Source organism: Acipenser ruthenus, chromosome 25 (genome assembly GCF_902713425.1).
Source record: "Acipenser ruthenus chromosome 25, fAciRut3.2 maternal haplotype, whole genome shotgun sequence".
Taxonomy (NCBI): domain Eukaryota; kingdom Metazoa; phylum Chordata; class Actinopteri; order Acipenseriformes; family Acipenseridae; genus Acipenser; species Acipenser ruthenus.
In genome coordinates this window covers 28,799,191-28,817,639 of record NC_081213.1, presented here as the reverse complement: position 1 = coordinate 28,817,639, position 18,449 = coordinate 28,799,191, and the positions used below count along the sequence as shown (strand labels likewise).

The 18,449-nt window shown below is 46.3% G+C and overlaps 1 protein-coding gene across 3 annotated transcripts in view; it reads right to left on the bottom strand.

Moving 5' to 3' along the window:
* The window catches only part of LOC117412339 (collagen alpha-1(VII) chain), a 77,631-nt gene that overhangs the window by 2,166 nt on the left and 57,016 nt on the right, over positions 1–18,449 (bottom strand). For 2 of the 3 annotated variants that reach the window (XM_059000050.1, XM_059000052.1), the window contains exons 84-119: positions 18,034–18,078; positions 17,554–17,625; positions 17,155–17,199; positions 15,901–15,936; positions 13,805–13,840; positions 13,492–13,536; positions 13,364–13,396; positions 12,968–13,030; positions 12,587–12,622; positions 12,197–12,277; positions 11,984–12,052; positions 11,395–11,430; positions 11,232–11,291; positions 10,763–10,807; positions 10,549–10,584; positions 9,918–9,953; positions 9,490–9,549; positions 9,034–9,159; positions 8,425–8,496; positions 8,081–8,116; positions 7,744–7,803; positions 7,313–7,357; positions 6,859–6,894; positions 6,420–6,455; positions 5,104–5,160; positions 4,771–4,842; positions 4,138–4,209; positions 3,877–3,912; positions 3,698–3,778; positions 3,257–3,364; positions 2,221–2,283; positions 2,038–2,100; positions 1,658–1,774; positions 1,030–1,107; positions 632–685; positions 67–115 (exon numbers count right to left, since the gene is read on the bottom strand). In XM_059000050.1, coding sequence (XP_058856033.1) covers positions 67–115; positions 632–685; positions 1,030–1,107; positions 1,658–1,774; positions 2,038–2,100; positions 2,221–2,283; positions 3,257–3,364; positions 3,698–3,778; positions 3,877–3,912; positions 4,138–4,209; positions 4,771–4,842; positions 5,104–5,160; positions 6,420–6,455; positions 6,859–6,894; positions 7,313–7,357; positions 7,744–7,803; positions 8,081–8,116; positions 8,425–8,496; positions 9,034–9,159; positions 9,490–9,549; positions 9,918–9,953; positions 10,549–10,584; positions 10,763–10,807; positions 11,232–11,291; positions 11,395–11,430; positions 11,984–12,052; positions 12,197–12,277; positions 12,587–12,622; positions 12,968–13,030; positions 13,364–13,396; positions 13,492–13,536; positions 13,805–13,840; positions 15,901–15,936; positions 17,155–17,199; positions 17,554–17,625; positions 18,034–18,078 — 2,095 coding nt within the window. Of the gene's footprint in view, positions 1–66; positions 116–631; positions 686–1,029; positions 1,108–1,657; positions 1,775–2,037; positions 2,101–2,220; positions 2,284–3,256; positions 3,365–3,697; positions 3,779–3,876; positions 3,913–4,137; positions 4,210–4,770; positions 4,843–5,103; positions 5,161–6,419; positions 6,456–6,858; positions 6,895–7,312; positions 7,358–7,743; positions 7,804–8,080; positions 8,117–8,424; positions 8,497–9,033; positions 9,160–9,489; positions 9,550–9,917; positions 9,954–10,548; positions 10,585–10,762; positions 10,808–11,231; positions 11,292–11,394; positions 11,431–11,983; positions 12,053–12,196; positions 12,278–12,586; positions 12,623–12,967; positions 13,031–13,363; positions 13,397–13,491; positions 13,537–13,804; positions 13,841–15,900; positions 15,937–16,230; positions 16,267–17,154; positions 17,200–17,553; positions 17,626–18,033; positions 18,079–18,449 lie in introns of all 3 variants that reach the window. The other variant, XM_059000051.1, reaches the window with a different exon arrangement.

Sequence of the window (18,449 nt, the reverse complement as noted above, 5' to 3'; positions counted from 1 at the left end):
TCTGTCTGTCTCTCTGTGTGTTTGTCTGCCTGCCTGTCTGCCTGTCTGCCTGTCTGTGACACTCACCACAGTGCTGGCTCATCTCAGAGCGGACGTATGAGCGAATCTCACTCTCCTGGTAAAAATAAAACAGAAGCAATTATACAACAAATGACACCTAATTAACAAGCTTGATGACCTTAATGCAGAACCATGGAGGGCATTCCGTGAGTTCTCAATGTACTGGTTTGTAATAAACCCCAGAACAAAAAGAAAACATCTTAACAAGAACGCACAGGGCAGCTTCCATAGTAAACAGCATCTTCATTACGCACACACACACACACACACACACACACAGCAACAAACATGATGCCGTTGGACATGCATTTTAAACAAGGCTGACCGCATTCAACTGCATTACAGGAACTGTCCAAACATTCACTCAGCAGAGCTGTGGAAACGAGAGCCAGTTCAGTACAACACTGAATACTGCTGTAACAGCTGAGTAGAGCTCTCGTAAACAGGATTAATCTCTCGCTGTTGCCTGTTGTGTTATTTAAATAGTACCATGTTATCTTTAATAGGTGGTGCAGGCTCCAGCTCTGGATCAGTGACTGAGCAGGGAGTCTGACTGGACTAGCTGTCTTACCATCATGCCGGGCTCCCCCTTCTCTCCCCTCAAACCCTCTGCGCCGCGATCCCCCTGAAACAGAGGGGTCACAATGTGAAAACAGAAATACACCCAGCCACCCAAAAACTGAACCAAAACCATCCAGCACCCCAAAAACTGAAAAAAAACACAGGGCACCGAAGAAACTGAAAAAAACACACAGCACCCCAAAACCTGAACCCAAACCACCCAGCACCCCAAAAAATGAAAAAAAAAACACAGCACCCCAGAAACTGAAAAAAAACACACAGCACCCCAAAACCTGAACCCAAACCACCCAGCACCCCAAAACCTGAACCCAAACCACCCAGCACCCCAAAACCTGAACCCAAACCCCACCCCCCCAAAACACATTTGCGCAAGAACCTGGCTCTTACCTGCTCTCCTCTCTCCCCCGGAATCCCTTGAAGTCCTCTGGGCCCCGTCACGGAGGCCCCCGGGGGACCTCGCTCCCCCTGGAATAAACACACAAGCACTTCAGGAACATCGCTGTGTGAAGGGTGGAAAGCTCTGATCTTTATTTAAAGCACTTCCCCCAGCTGAATACATTACACAGGACAGAAAAAAAATAAAGCCGTCCTTCATTCAGGATAAACAAATTGAACAAAGTCCCTGTCTTACAATATACAGAACAGAGAGCACACCTGATCACGTGTATCAATCTATAATGCAAGTGCTCTTCTGTTCCACTGCATTGGAAAGCACTGAAAGTCTGCAACATTCAACCTCCCTGATCGTGACTAGTTTTTTTTTACATTATAAATGAAATTCCTAAAGTTTTCTATTCCACAAGTTAATATAAGTGTCCTGCTGCTGCTGCTCTGAGTTTCTCCAGTCCTGTACGCTGAACGTCAGTGGAAACTCCCTGTTGCAACTGATGTAAAATTAACAGGTTGTTTTACCACCTAGTCAAAAAACAGGAGTAAGTTAAAGACTGGAGTACACGCTTTGAGAATATGGTCCTCTGGATTGTAATAAGCCCTGCTGCTGGTGGCTGGACAGTACCTTCTGCCCCTGCATTCCTTCTGGTCCTTTGGGCCCCACTGGCCCCTGGGAGCCCGTCAGCCCGGGGATCCCCTCCGTGCCTCTCGGGCCGGGGGGGCCTGGAATTCCAGGGGCGCCCTGAGAGAAGGAGGTTGGGGGAATAAAGTGAGAGAGAGAAAGAAAGAGAGGGAGGGAGAAGTCTGATTAATCCACAACATGCACCATACGCAATGCTTTATCATTTTTCTTTCTGGTCTTTGTGTTTAAAGAATGCCCAGACCACAGGCTTGAGTCTCAAAGCTCTTTACTCCAAATTATCACAAGCGAAATTAAAAAAAAAAAAAAAAAACACCAAATACAATTCTAAAGTGAATCAGAAACAACGCAGGAGTGTCACTTACCCGCTCTCCTTTCTCTCCTTGCTGTCCCTTGTGTCCCTGCTGCCCGTCAAACCCCCTGTCACCCTGCAAACACAGAACAGCATGACTCACCCTGCCAGTGAAAACATCCCTTCTGAAAGATAGGAGTCTGCTGCAACACTGAGCGCTTTCTCTTAGTGGCCAGTTTGAATGAGCTGCACTCACCTTGGGGCCAATCAGACCCTCCTTCCCAGGCGTCCCAGACTGGCCAGGGATCCCGGGCTCTCCCTGAAACACAAACACCACAAAACAACAAACGTCACTTGCAAGGTTCAGCATTATAATATACAACTTGTAATGAATCTCCTGCCAGCGGCTGATGACTAAATAGTACTGACATCAGCATAAGCCACGCACTCGCCTCTCCACTACAGAGCTTGCTCTTTAGTTGAATGTTCAACGGACTGAGATACCAATTCATTACCAAAGGTATAAAAATATACTGTAGAATGTGTCTTTGCAGCAGCCGCCTGTCCTGCTCTTACCAGCAGATTATCTTAGTCCTTTTTTAATGATGTGAGCATTGACATCATTGCATAAAACAAAAATACAGGGAAATGAGGTCGGCGCAGAATCAGGGTTATAAATTCTGGGGCGACGGAATTAGATCATTGAAACAGAAGCCACTGTCTGAATGAGCAGCCACCGGTCTGAAACAGACATCTGTCATTCGGGTGTCACTGTGGAACATCATTATGCTGAACACAAGAGAGTCTCTCACCCTAATCCTGGAAGAGAAAACTTTTACTGCAGAACTGTATTTTAGTCCACTGTCTGTGCTGATCCGTGAGGGCTTGGAGCGGATGCACTGTGCTGTTAACACACTGTAAGCCAGCGCATTTGCCTGCAAGCTTCTGCTTTCTGAATATGGCCCTTAAGGAGATTCAGTGACCCAGTCACACCAGGGTTTATTTGCAGATTGCATTGATGTGTTTGCTTTCCAAATTAATTTATTTCAGATTCAACTCATTTTTCCCTGGTTAAAGACTGTCGGGCTGTGATGTGATTCGCTCTGTCTCCGGAGCTCCAGGCGGTCTCTCAGAATAGATCCTCGCGTGTTTAATGTCTCGGCAGCACTGCGATAAAGACGTCAGCATTGTCAAGACGCAGGCGTTGTGTAAGATGTTGTATAGGACGTGGGTGTTGTAATTACAGATACTGTATAAGAGGCGGTGTGGTAGAAGACCGGCCTCCTCCTTACCAGCTCTCCCTTCCTCCCAGGAAGGCCAGGTCTGCCAGGAATACCTCCGTCACCCTTCTCTCCTGTCATCCCGTCCTTCCCACACGCCCCCTTGAATCCACGATCACCCTGAAAACAAACATCATTACTTCAACTATCAAGTATACAAAGCTGGTGAGGGTAAGTGCTTGTAAGTGGTAAGTGTAGTGCAGCAGATCTGTCTTTAAACCCAGTCCTGACTCAGCGAGTGTGTCTGTGTGTGTTTGTTTGTGTGATACTCTTCTGTTATTATGTGATTCTATGTGTGCCTGTCTGTATGTGTGAGTGTGTGTGTGCGTCTGTGCAGTATGTGTGTGTGTGGGAGTGTGTGTCTGTGCAGTATGTGTGTGTGTGTGTCTGTGTTTGTGCAGTGCGTGTGAGTGTGTGTGTGTGTGCGTGTGGGAGTGTGTGTCTAAATCGAACCTTGGGCCCCCTCATGCCAATGATTCCCACTTCTCCTTTCTCTCCTCTCGGTCCTGAGAACCCGTCCTTCCCTGGCAAGCCCTGAGATAACAAGAGAGGATGAGAACAGCATGAGAACGTGCACGAAGCAAAGACTTGGCAACACCACTGGAAAAAACACATTTTAAAATCTTCCTTACAGGCTCTCCTGGGACCCCTGGCGCCCCAGCTTCACCCTGCAGAGAGAAGAGACAGGCGCGTCAAGGGACTGCTACAGGTATGGGTTAAGCCATGGTTTAAGCTTGAAGCCACAAAAGTCAGGAAATTCCGTACAAAAAAATATGAAAAAAATATATCAATACACAACAGCACACAGTTCAGTGACTCCGGGACAGCAGTGATACACAGTGGGGTTCGTTACAGAAGCGAGGGTGGTCGAAGGGATTTCCTTGCGCTCTCACCTTCTGCCCGCTGGGCCCCCTGGCCCCCTGGAACCCTGGGGACCCCCGCTCGCCCTGCTCTCCGCTCGGACCCTGGCAGGAACACAAGACAATAGCACAGAACATGGGTCAGCGCCACAGGAATCGGATTGGATCATTAAAACTAACCTGCTGGCAAAATACCATCGTAAAAAGCATAGCGAAGTTTAACAAAACACTGTGAAAGCATGGTAAAGGAAAGCTTTAAAAAGCACAGGTGTTTGTTAAAGCATTTGAAAAATATGGCAAAACAGTGGTAAACTAAGGTAAAGGCATAGTATAACCATGGGAAAATAAGAATAACTAAACAGTGTAGCTAATCTTAATGTTAGGTCCAATAATTTTCATGTGATACAATAGGAATTTCAGTTGGCTCTGTCACATCAATATCAGAGTCTGCTATGTACATCAAGTATTAAGCGTTTGAAGAGTACGAGTACTCTGGACTATGAATGGAGTCTAGTAAACTGGATCTATGGCAACGACCGCTATGACCAGCCCGGAAACGTTTAAGAGCATCTGTAGTTTAGGCAGGACTCCCCAAGAGCTGAGCAGCTAATCTGGGGTGCTGGCTGTCCCAGTCACGCTCCTCCCAGTAGAGGTTGCCCTCCTTACCTGCTGGCCTGACAGCCCCTCCTCCCCCTTCAGTCCCTTCTCTCCCTGCATCCCTTTGGGGCCGCGATCGCCCTGCGGAGCAAAACATATGGGACAGTCAGGACTCAGGCAGAGGGGTAGCAAGGCTACGTCTTGGTTAATTCCCACCACGACTGTCTCATTTTATCTTGGCGAAAGCCGAGTCCAATATTAGCATGAAGTAACATGTAATGAAAACCATGATAGAGTGTTGTGTTAAAAGGCAAAGTCCTTTTGCACAGCAGGTGTCGAGGCACTGGGATCGATTGCTTTCATTTTGAAACCATTCCCAGAGCGCTATCGGATTTCACTCACCGTTTCTCCCTTGTTCCCCTGGATTCCTGGCGGCCCGGTGACTGTCAATGTATCGCCCTGTTTCCAGGATCAGAAGAGAAAGAGGCTTAATCGGTTTCTCCTGGCCTGACCCCTGCGGTTCTCAACTCTAATGACCTGTGTAGCACACCTGACTTGTTATTTATTGGCAGTGCAAAGTGAGTTCGAAGAAAACATACAACTTTAAAATTAATTCCAAGGGGTTCCTTGACATCATAATCCAGGAGAGCAAAGCTTGCTGTACAAAGGAATCTGTGATGTGAATCAGAAAGGAATCTGTGATGTGTATCAGAAAGGAATCTGTGATGTGTATCAGAAAGGAATCTGTGATGTGTATCAGAAAGGAATCTGTGATGTGTATCAGAAAGGAATCTGTGATGTGTATCAGAAAGGAATCTGTGATGTGTATCAGAAAGGAATCTGTGATGGGTATCAGAAAGGAATCTGTGATGGGTATCAGAAAGGAATCTGTGATGGGTATCAGAAAGGAATCTGTGATGGGTATCAGAAAGGAATCTGTGATGTGTATCAGAAAGGAATCTGTAATGTGTATCAGAAAGGAATCTGTGATGTGTATCAGAAAGGAATCTGTGATGTGTATCAGAAAGGAATCTGTGATGTGTATCAGAAAGGAATCTGTGATGTGTATCAGAAAGGAATCTGTGATGTGTATCAGAAAGGAATCTGTGATGGGTATCAGAAAGGAATCTGTGATGGGTATCAGAAAGGAATCTGTGATGTGTATCAGAAAGGAATCTGTGACGTGTATCAGAAAGGAATCTGTGATGTGTATCAGAAAGAAATCTGTGATGTGTATCAGAAAGGAATCTGTGATGTGTATCAGAAAGGAATCTGTGATGGGTATCAGAAAGGAATCTGTGATGGGTATCAGAAAGGAATCTGTGATGTGTATCAGAAAGGAATCTGTGATGTGTATCAGAAAGGAATCTGTGATGGGTATCAGAAAGGAATCTGTGATGTGTATCAGAAAGGAATCTGTGATGTGTATCAGAAAGGAATCTGTGATGGGTATCAGAAAGGAATCTGTGATGTGTATCAGAAAGGAATCTGTGATGTGTATCAGAAAGGAATCTGTGATGTGTATCAGAAATGTCACCCCGTGCAGTTTGGGGTGCAGTTCCGTCTGCTCAAACTGCAGAATGCAATACAATAAGAGACATCCTACACACTGCGTATTAACTTATTATAAATCACACACATGAAGACTGTACTCAGGAATAGCTTTAAAACAAAAAATATTTTTATTTTAGTAAAACGTAACTTATTTGGACCAGTACCTTGTTTCCTTTTTCACCCATTGGCCCGGTCTCACCCTGAAACAACAGGAAGCAGAGCTGTGAGGTTCTGCAGGTCCAGTGGATATTTCAGAGAGGAAACCTCTCGGGGGCAGAGATTACCAGAACAAGCTCACCATCGAACTCCTGTACAATGTACACTATAAAACACTCCACAGCGCTGCATTTAGAAATACTAACAGAAACATAATCAGTTCAACGACAGAGCATTGACTAGACGTCGTTTTCAACGTATGCACTTTCGTCTTACATAAAACTGGAAATCTATTCAAATATTTACTCGAAAGAAACATTAATGTTAAATTGCTTAAGGAATCACGATGGGCATAAAAATGGACCGATCTGCTGGACCTGTTCCAGATGTAATCTTAATGAAGTCCTGTATAATGAATCCGAATGAAGAGATGAAACTCCAGCTCACCTTGTCTCCTCTCTCCCCTCGACTTCCAGTAGCTCCCTGTAAGAGAACTTGATTTTTATTATCAATATTAAAATGCCCCCTTGCTCTGTTTCGTACTGCTGAGTTTATCATTTTATTTCTAATAGTTATATTTTTATTTGACTAAACAATGCAGGGGCTCCAAAGCGTATTTATTTTTCATGTTTCCACGGCCGGCTTGCAGCAGTGTGGCTTCCCCAAGCTTTGATTTCAGAGCTCCCCACAGCAAACACAAAAACAAACGGCTCTTCAGGGGTAACTGAAATATAATCAATTCGTGAGGAAAGACGTACACGTCCTGAGACTATTGTCGCTGTGTGTTTGTCTCCCGTCATTCATTCATTATTTTTGCCACACACACTTGGAACCCTCGTGTATCCTCTATAATGATAAAAAACGCTGAATGAAAAAGATACAAGAGAAACATGGTATTTACTGCTTGTCCCCTTTCTCCGTCCTTCCCGGGTCGTCCGTCTTCTCCCTGGAAACAAGGAAGCGAGCGGAGGGTGAGAAATGAAGACTGTCTTTGTGGTCGAGACTGAATCTGTGTCGAGCATTGGGGTTAGGTAAGCATAACAGTAAATAATTGAACTGATGCGCATTTACCCATTTAGTGGACTTCAGTTACATGTTAATAAACAGTAAATGGACCTGCAATGGTAGGGAATAGGAACCAGATGAAAATGACACAATTACAGTATTTTCCCAAAATAACCAGATTTGACATGGCTGTTTTTATGTCTTAAATATATATTAGTAGTTGCTTATCAAAACACGTATTTATGCCTCTCTAAATGAAGTGGTCCCACACTGCTGTGATTGGGAAGGGATCTGTGTGTGGGGCTGCAGCAGTGCATTGGTACTCACCCTGGGCCCCTGGTCACCCCTCTCTCCTCTCGGGCCTGACTGACCGACACCAATGTCCCCCTGAGAATGGAACAACAACAAGACTTACTGTAGGGCTCTATTTTAATGATCTAAACAGTGTCGGGTCTAAATACTGCCGCTCTTCAACTCCTCAGTGCTGCTGGTATTACCCCCCTAACATCACTACTTACAATAAGAATACAGTGGAACGAAGACCTCAAAAAATCAGATAATAGACTAATAGACTGGTCCCTACAGGCAGTATTAGACTCTCAGACTGACAGACCGGTCCCTACTGGCAGTACAGGACCTACAGTTTCTCAGGGAGAGCTCTCACCTTGTCTCCTTTGCTGCCAGCTAGACCCTGGGGACCCTGAAATAAAACACAAAATGAAATACAATGGAGTTGAATCTCAGCAATGCAGGGCATGCATTTTTCTCTGCTATAGGGTCCGTCCAATGTAATGTTTAAACAAACTTACAAAATTATCAAACAACTTTACTCTGGCAAATCAAGATTCTTTTTGGAGCCCTGTACGGTAAATTATGAAAGCGTCCGTCTACCATTCATTATATTATTAGATTTGTTTTAATAACGCTGGAGTAAGAAAGTGGTGATGAGCAGACTGTCCATCTCTCAGCTCAGGCCCCCTCCTGATCGCTCTGCGTTTTGATACTCACCGCTGCCCCCGGGGGTCCGGGTGGTCCCGGCACTCCTGAGGTGCCATCTCGTCCGGGGAACCCCTGTAAACCCTTCCCAGGAAACAGAGAAAGGGGGTTCAGTGATGGCAAACCAAGGAGACAGCGCACCAGACAAGCACTGCACTGTGTATTCAGTTGGCATCTCAGCTCATTTAAATGAAAGGAAAGGCGAGGGCTGGACGCAAACCCCAAACCATATGGTTCAAGTAAAGCACAGGCGGCACCGCTGTGCAGTGTGTGGTCTGCAGTGTGTGGTTTGTGGTGTGCAGTTTGTGGTCTGCAGTATGCAGTGTGTGGTTTGTGGTCTGCAGTGTGTGGTGTGCATTTTGTGGTCTGCAGTGTGTGGTTTGTGGTCTGCAGTGTGTGGTGTGCAGTTTGTGGTCTGCAGTATGCAGTGTGTGGTTTGTGGTCTGCAGTGTGTGGTGTGCAGTTTGTGGTGTGCAGTGTGTGGTTTGTGGTGTGCAGTGTGCAGTTTGTGGTGTGCAGTGTGTGGTTTGTGGTGTGCAGTGTGCAGTGTGAGGGCTGCAGTGTGCAGAGTGCAGTTGATAACAGCTGTCTGGCAGTCTTGGTGCTGGGTGTTGTACCTACCCTCTCTCCCACCAGCCCTGGAACTCCTGGCTGCCCATTGTCACCCCTCTGACCCAGCAGACCGGGGGTCCCAGCGAGGCCCTGGGGTCCCGGGGGTCCAGGAGGGCCTGGCAAACCGAGGTCACCCTGCCAAATGACAGACAGACAAGTGAATCTAGCACATTCAAGTGCGAATATAGTGGGCTAAATTCTCAAAGCTATTTACTGCAAGTTATCATTAGCACATTTTTTTTTCAGAAAGGAGAAACACACCCAATAAAGTTACCAAACCAGAAATAAACAACTAATACAACTAAGTTATTTTTTTAAGAACTTGCAAATAAGCAGTCTTAAGTTGTTTCTTATTTGTTTTAGAATTGTAATGGTGTTTTTTTCCATTCGCTAATGAGAATTTGGAGTAAGTAGCTTTGAGAATCCAGCCCAGTATCGTTACTATTCATTGCAGACCAGTCTTACCTTGAGCCCCTGGGGTCCGGGTTGACCAGCTGGACCAGGCAGCCCCTCTCCTGCCACTCCCTGAAATGAGACACACAGACCGCTGTTACACAGCAGCAGACACACACACAAGGTCATAGTGTTTATGAGGACAGTGACTCCCACATAGTGTAGATCTCCTGTTCTAAACTTTATAGGGGCCGCGGGGGGGGGTCAATGCAATAATGAATAATACATACTCCTGCATGAAGGTAGGTTTTGGTTTGCTACTTTGAAAGATAATTAAAATACATATTTACAGTGATGGGCCCATAAAGTCACCATACTGGGGGGCTGTGGTTTTTAATCGACACTTCTTTTCACTGTTGCCACTTTGAACAGTGTCTCAGCAGGCTGCAGCACACAGCTGCTCTGCTGGGCCTGGTGGCCGCACTGCAGAAGTTACTCACTTTTTCACCTTTGGGTCCAGCCTGTCCTTTGGCACCCTGTCAAACAGAAAGACACCGGTGAGAGCAAGGATAAGTATTTCAATGGGCAGGGTTTCTAAAGGTAACAGGATCCGGCTCACACTTGACAGGGTTTCTAGAGGTAACAGGATCCAGCTCACACTTGATAGGGTCTCTAAAGGTAACAGAATCCAGCTCACACTTGACAGGGTTTCTAGAGGTAACAGGATCCAGCTCACACTTGACAGGGTTTCTAGAGGTAACAGGATCCAGCTCACACTTCACAGGGTTTCTAAAGGTAACAGGATCCAGCTCACACTTGATAGGGTCTCTAAAGGTAACAGGAGCCAGCTCACACTTGACAGGGTCTCTAAAGGTAACAGGATCCAGCTCACACTTGACAGGGTTTCTAAAGGTAACAGGAGCCAGCTCACACTTCACAGGGTCTCTAAAGGTAACAGGAGCCAGCTCACACTTGGCCCCAGTGTTCCCAACACTTCACACACTGTGCAATGGGAAAAGCACACCTGGTACTCCGGGACACAGTCCAACAGCACACCCAAGAATAGGAGCCCTGTTGAAACACACAGCTACAGTACATTACCATAGACACCACAGAGGGAATAAAACTCACATCCTCGCCAGGTACTCCTGCCTCTCCCAGCTCGCCCTGAAACAGAGCGAGAGAGAGAGAATCAGCACACACACAGCAGCAATACAACTAGCAGTTTTATTGATAGGAGTTCATTCATAACAAAAAGATGTGCATTACCTGGATTAATAATGTGTATATTCAAATAGCTTTATACATATCATCACTGCCATTATCAGTATTATTATTACTATACCTTGTCTCCTCTGATGCCAGGAAGCCCCCTCTCTCCTCTTTCACCCTGAAAACACAGCATATCACGAGCCTGGTCAACTGCAGATGTTTATTAAAGTCATCAATTCAATTAGACAATCACTAATTTGACAGTTTCTCAAGATATTCAGTCACGGTGGTTTGAGTTCATATGCACAACACATCAAACAACAGAAGCAGTGGAGTGTTCTTATAGATCTGCACACTGGTGTATATTTGTAGCTCCATTAGCGTGCCTTGAGTCCAGTTGCTGTTTGGACTGTGCTGCGTTGCTGAGCTGTCTGTGGTGCCGACTGTTGGTCCAGTTCAATAAAGAGCTTGTTTTTCCTGAAAATTGGCGTCTTGCCCGCTACAATATTCATTCATTCATTAAAAAAAAGCCTCTGCACGGTCTTCAAATAGCGCTCATGCTGTGCTATCGTGATGAAGTAAAGCTCGATCGCCCCTCTCACCGGGTCTCCTTGCAGGCCTCTCAGTCCCGTCACCCCTCCGATCGTCTCGCCAGGCATGCCCTGCAGGACACAACAAGCACAAGCAGGCGTCACTGAGCCTCTGCTGCCACCGAGAATGGCTGAGAGTTTACTGCACTGAGATTTCTTTACTCTTCTCTCTTACCTTCTCTCCTCTCGCCCCTGGCATGCCGATTCCAGTCTGAGAGAAGTAAAAAAGACAAGATAAACATTACTCCCACTTCTGACAATACCTTCAGAAATAACTCTTACTGTAGTATAAGCACAGTAATAAAAGCATGGTAAAGCACAGCTATGCACTGTAATGCCCATAGAGATATGGTAAAGAGAATTAAAAAAAACATCAAACTATGGTAAATGCAAAGCAAAACTGAAAAATTGCAGTGAAATTTGACTGCAGTAAACGTTTATTAGGGAAGTAGTGAGTAAAGAAATACACTTTTAAACACATGTAATTGTTCTTCATGCTCGGCTGATTTATTCACTCGTGTGTTTAGGGGCAAATGTAGAAAGTGTATTTTATTTAGAAATAAGTATTAATTTACCATCAATACATACCTGAGGACTATCGAAAGAAATCTGCCATTTGGTTAAATTGAGTACTTTATGCCAAATTTACAAGTTGTATTTGCATGCTGGTGCTACACCCAGACAGTGAGTTTCAAGAGCCCAGATATGAGGGTCTCTACTGGGCTCTATGTTTGGGCATGGCCCTTGGATTCAAAATGACATACCTCTCCTGGGAGGCCACGGTCCCCCTGCTGCCCCTTGGGCCCTGCTGGCCCCTGCAGCCCTGCGATACCCTGCCGGAGAGAGACGTCAAGAGATCAGAGATTACAACAGACCAGACACACACTCAGACGCGTTCTGGACAGACAAACAGATGCAGCCCCAGAGCTCAGAGGGGACTCTAGGAAGCTGCGCTGCATGGACAAGCTCTTCCTTACCATTTTCCCGGGCAGCCCCGCCTCCCCATCTTTACCGGGAATGCCGTCTCTCCCCGGAATGCCAGGCTTCCCCGACTCTCCCTGTGGAGGACAGGCAGGACAGAAACAGGCTGGATTAGAGGTACTGCAGGCAAGGAGTATGATTGTGATAGCACACTTCCAGGAATCATGAGGGACATTTCTTTTTGGGTCAAAACAAAAACGCTTGCCTTCAGTTCGTGGTTTTGTGTAGCCTTAGTTTTATAGCTGAAAGAGCAGCTTGCTAAGGGTATGGAATATGAGTTGCTTTCCAGAGTTATTGAACGGTAACCCAGTGCATTGCTGCATCAGTAGCAGCACCACTGCGGCGTTTGCAGTCTTAACGGAATTCAAAAAAATATCTCAACTCACCAGCTGTCCGGGCAACCCTGGCGGACCTTGGGGGCCCTAAACATTAAAGAAAAAAAAAACAATGACACTTCTCTAGAGACCCATCTCCATCCTATCATGCTGGGGACTTGCACTCAATTCTCAAAGCTCATACAATTGTCATTAACACATTTTTGTTTCAGAAATCGCTCCCTGTAAAGTTACCCAATCAGAAATAAACATTTAATCTTGGTGTTTTTGCGAGTAGTCTTAAATTGTGTTGTCTTCATTTTAGAATTGGTGTTGTTTTCCTTCAGAAGAAAAAATAACACAAGTAATGTTTTTGGTGTATTAATCACATGACCAGAGCAATCGCGGTTCAATATCAAACACATGCAATAATGATGGTTCAGTATCACCTACCACAGCTCCTGGAGGACCAGGAGGTCCTGGCAATCCCATGTTGCCTTGGGGCCCCGGCAGTCCCTGGAATGGGAGAAGCAGACATTAGTATGGACCAGAGCTAGCCTCTCTCTTAGAAACTCTATGGTCCTGCTGCCAGACCACCTTGGATTGAGGTCTGTTGAGATCTCAGAAAGCGAAGCAGCAGCAGAAGCAGCAGGGTCAGGGTCAGGGTCAGGGTCAGGGTCAGGCTCAGGGTCAGGGTCAGGGTCAGGGTCAGGGTCAGGGTCAGGGTCAGGGTCAGAGTCAGGGTCAGGGTCAGGGCTGGTGAGGGCTTGTTAGTCTTCTTCTTGGATTGTGATCTGCTCAGATCTCTCTAGAAAGCTAACACCTGCCTATTTCCAATAGGGAGCTTACCTGTATACCAATCCCTGGTTCTCCTTGATTTCCCTGTTAAGAAACAAAGGAAATCAGAGTCACGTTCAATACAAGACGAGAATACCAGCAAAACAAAACCCTATCTCAATATAATGCAAAGCACTAACCTTCAGACCGGGGGGCCCCTGGGGGCCAACAAGACCTATTGGACCCTGCAGAGAGGAAAGAAGATGAGATGACATCAGAAAACTAAACGTGGGGCTTTACGAGGAGGCATCCAGCACTGTAGAGCTACAGGTACGGTCATTAAAAGCGGGTCACCTGGTCAGCCGTACCGATGCTGAGATGGACGCCCGGTAGAAACTCAATATGGGACGGCTGATGTGGTGAATGGAGTTTCTTTGTGACGTGTCATGGCATACAGCAGGCAGGCAAATCAATAATAATAAATAATATTTAATAATATTAATAAAGACTCACCGGGGGTCCGCGAGTCCCGGGCTCGCCTTGGTTTCCCTGAATAAACAAACACACCCTGAGTTACATTACAACATGAACACTGTGCCTGAAACTGCTTATTAAGGTGCTGGTAATGACAGCGCTGCAGAGCTGAGAATGCAGTGTGTAGACTAGTGCTCATTATTATTAAGGTGCTGGTAATGACAGCGCTGCAGAGCTGAGAATGCAGTGTGTAGACAAGTGCTCATTATTATTAAGGTGCTGGTAATGACAGCGCTGCAGAGCTGAGAATGCAGTGTGTAGACTAGTGCTCATTATTATTAAGGTGCTGGTAATGACAGCGCTGCAGAGCTGAGAATGCAGTGTGTAGACTAGTGCTCATTATTATTAAGGTGCTGGTAATGACAGCGCTGCAGAGCTGAGAATGCAGTGTGTAGACTAGTGCTCATTATTATTAAGGTGCTGGTAATGATAGCGCTGCAGAGCTGAGAATGCAGTGTGTAGACTAGTGCTCATTATTATTAAGGTGCTGGTAATGACTGGGCAATGGTATGACACTGGGCTGGTATTTTCCACTTTGTCTTCAAGTTTTGTTGAAAATGTCTCTATAGCCGTTTAGAGGACAGGCAGTATGTAAACCAATGTCATTTAAGACGTGAATATGAAACTGATTTTTATATTTTTTTTATAATCATTACAACACAGTGGAAAATAGATCCCATCAAAAGAAATAAAAATAAGTGAATAGAAAACCTTTGCTGAAGACGTGTTTTTGCAGACTCAGTGTTTCTGTTCATGCACAAAGGAAAGGGAAGTGGAGTTCTTCCAGATTCTAAACGAGTGTCGTTCCCTTCTTAATGCTTTGTATCACAGTCATGTTCACCGCACAGGTTCTGTATTAGATGTGTCTTTATATTTATATTTAAACAAACAAATCCGAACGTTTCAGAACCAAGCTTACAGAACAAACACTGAATATGCAATGAACACAAAACCCATCACTGACATGTGCATTGCATGTTGCCATGCAGTAGTTTGCTATACGCATGCAGAAGCACACTAATGCCATTCACTTAACAGACTGCTGACCCCTGTGTAGAGATCCCCCCTTTCAGCCCTGGCTGTGTCTGATCTGGTTGCAGATTAAATCCAGTATGTGTAGAGAGCCTCCTTTCAGCCCTGGCTGTGTCTGATCTGGATGCAGATTAAACCCAGTACGTGTAGAGAGCCTCCTTTCAGCCCTGGCTGTGTCTGATCTGTATGCAGATTAAACCCAGTACATGTAGAGAGCCTCCTTTCAGCCCTGGCTGTGTCTGATCTGGATGCAGATTAAACCCAGTACGTGTAGAGAGCCTCCTTTCAGCCCTGGCTGTGTCTGATCTGGATGCAGATTAAACCCAGTACGTGTAGAGAGCCCCCTTTCAGCCCTGGCTGTGTCTGATCTGGATGCAGATTAAACCCAGTACGTGTAGAGAGCCTCCTTTCAGCCCTGGCTGTGTCTGATCTGTATGCAGATTAAACCCAGTACGTGTAGAGAGCCCCCTTTCAGCCCTGGCTGTGTCTGATCTGGATGCAGATTAAACCCAGTACGTGTAGAGAGCCCCCTTTCAGCCCTGGCTGTGTCTGATCTGGATGCAGATTAAACCCAGTACGTGTAGAGAGCCTCCTTTCAACCCTGGCTGTGTCTGATCTGTATGCAGATTAAACCCAGTACGTGTAGAGAGCCTCCTTTCAGCCCTGGCTGTGTCTGATCTGGATGCAGATTAAACCCAGTACGGGCTGGTCTGTATCAGAGGATTGACAGCACAGTCGAGTCGCTCCCTGTGAACAATATAAAGACTCCTTCTCTAGCTCATTCAATTTGGAGATCTCAAGTTTCTCTAGTCAGGGCAGCTCCCTCTATTAAGACCAGGTCTGCTGTCTCTTTGGTGGTCTGATCAGAGGGGTTCCACAGTGTGTGAGTGTGTTTGTGTGTGTGTGTGTGTGCGTGCGCGTGAGTGTGTGCATGCATGTGTGGTAAAGGGGCAGCAGTCTGAAAGTGAACACGTCCCACCATGGTTTCAATCCCACGCCAGGTTAGTCGTGCAGCCGCATGCGAGACGGGACAGCGCACCTACCGGTCGACCAAGCACTCCGGGGAAGCCTGGCAGGCCCTGTGGGAATTTTGGAAAGCCGTAGAGTTAGAAAGGAGGAGAGGGAGGGAGGGAGGGAGAAGTCTACAGCAGGATGGCTGGAGCTCCAGAGAGGGAGGGAGGGGGAGAAGGGAAGGGCTAACATTTTACCAGCGTAGCTACAGCCTGGCTGCTACGTGGCTACTAGTCTACAGAGGCGCTCGAATAACCACACCGCAGCCAGGAGCAAACGGCCTTCACAGCAGCCCAGGCGCCAGGCTTTCCTGACCAGCCCTGCTCACAGGGAGGCTCACAGGCTCAGTTACTGTTACTCACTGCGTGCCCCTGAGGCCCGCTGTCCCCCTGTGGTCCCTAGACATGAACAGGATAAAAGCTAAGTAACAAGACAAAGACAATTTCAAAGCGTTGGACCCAGCTGCAGGGTGCAGTGAGCCCTACAGGTGCTCCCCACCTCCACCTCGCTTTACTGACCCCACAGTGTGACCCCATAAGAGGGGCTAGGAGTCTCCCACTGGCAGTGTGAAGATCATTCAGATATTACACGGACACACTGGCAGTGTGAAGATCATTCAGATATTACACGGACACACTGGCAGTGTGAAGATCATTCAGATATTACACGGACACACTGGCAGTGTGAAGATCATTCAGATATTACACGGACACACTGGCAGTGTGAAGATCAATCAGATATTACACGGACACACTGGCAGTGTGAAGATCATTCAGATATTACATGGAGTCTGCTTGTGTTTCAGCCCGGTGGAGGCCACTATACTTTCAGATTAATAATTCAGGATCCAGCTCCTGTCAAAGCCACCTCGATGGGAAAGGGGTGCTGACACCAAAAAGGAAAAAAAAAATCAATAGAAACACGAGAACACATTGCTTTACTTTCACTCAAAAATCTGAAATAAAAACAAGCAAAGACAAAAGTGAAATACGTAATAACCTTGTTATAACTATTTAAAATAGTTTTTTGCTTTAACGCGCATACACTGAAAATCACAATATCGGTATCATCACCTACTGTAAACCATTTCATTAAAAAAAAAAAAAAATCAGCACTCGGACTCTGAGCAACCCCTTTTAAATGAACACTGACACCCAAACAGAAACAGGGTTAAAAATCACAGCAAATATTCTTTAGCCAGAGAGATCAAATAAATGCTGAGAGCTGTGTGGAGGACCCTCTTTAGGGGTCGTGTCTGGTTCTCCCCGCCCCCCGATATCACTCACCGGCTTCCCCTCCTGCCCTGGCTGTCCTGGCTCTCCCGGGGATCCCTGCGGAACAAAGCAGCCAATCAGGGATCAGCGCAGTGGAAATGGGCAGGCCGTGACCTCCAGCCACGGTGAGGGCAGTGACGTCTTTGAGCAAACACTGGGGCGAGTGCTTCAGCAGATATGCAGCCCTCAGTGTTATCATCAACACCTGAGCCAACAAGCCTTTTAATGAACTTGCATATTAGGGATTCTAAAACTGTGACAGTTCACAAATCTGGCATTAGGACTTATTTGACTGACGTAGCTTTTCAATGAAATCAATAAAACAAGTATCTGTGAAGTGTTCTGGGACTGCCTGGGTTGTGAAAGGCTCTATACCAGTGAAATGCTGTTGTTGTGGTTTATCAAACTCACCGCAAAGCCATCCCGACCCTTCTCTCCGGACTCTCCTCTCCCTCCCTTCTCTCCTTGGGGTCCTTCACTCCCCTGTGAGACACACAGACAGACAGGCAGACACACACACACACAGAGGCACACACAGAGACAGACACACAGACACACACAGAGACAGGCAGACACACACACACAGAGGCACACACAGACAGACAGGCAGACACACACACACAGAGGCACACACAGACAGACAGGCAGACACACACACACACACACACACACACAAGACACACAGACACACAGAGACACAGACAGGCAGACAGACACACAGACACACAGACAGAGACACAGACAGACAGTGTTACAATGGCACCTCACAGTTACAGTCACATGCATATTCATCAGGACAATCAACAAACCCAAAACTCAAGCTCTGTCCCAATTAATAAATGATACAGGAAGGCTGCAGCAGGGTTAAGGGAGGCTATTAGAAACTCAGACCTTGTCTCCTTTGGGTCCCACCGGGCCAGGGATTCCCGATTCTCCCTGGAAGAAAAGAAGAAAAGAGATTTTTAAACAACTGGACCAACACCAGAACCTTATCAAACTAGATTGAAATGTCCTTTGCACCTCTGTACCTGATCTATCTATCTATCTATCTATCTGTCTGTCTGTCTGTCTGTCTGTCTGTCTGTCTGTCTGTCTGTCTGTATCTCTCTCTATCTATAATATACTGTATATACACGTGTGTGTGTGTGTTAATTCAAGGGCAGTAGCATGGATGTTTAACTCTGTTCAGTGTTTGTGTTCTTCTTTATCACACGAGTCAGACATGCTGCTTGTTGTTTGTGTTTTGTTTGCTGTGCCCCCCCCCTCCCGATCCCGATCCCGATCCTGATCCGGGACCCTCGAGGTCT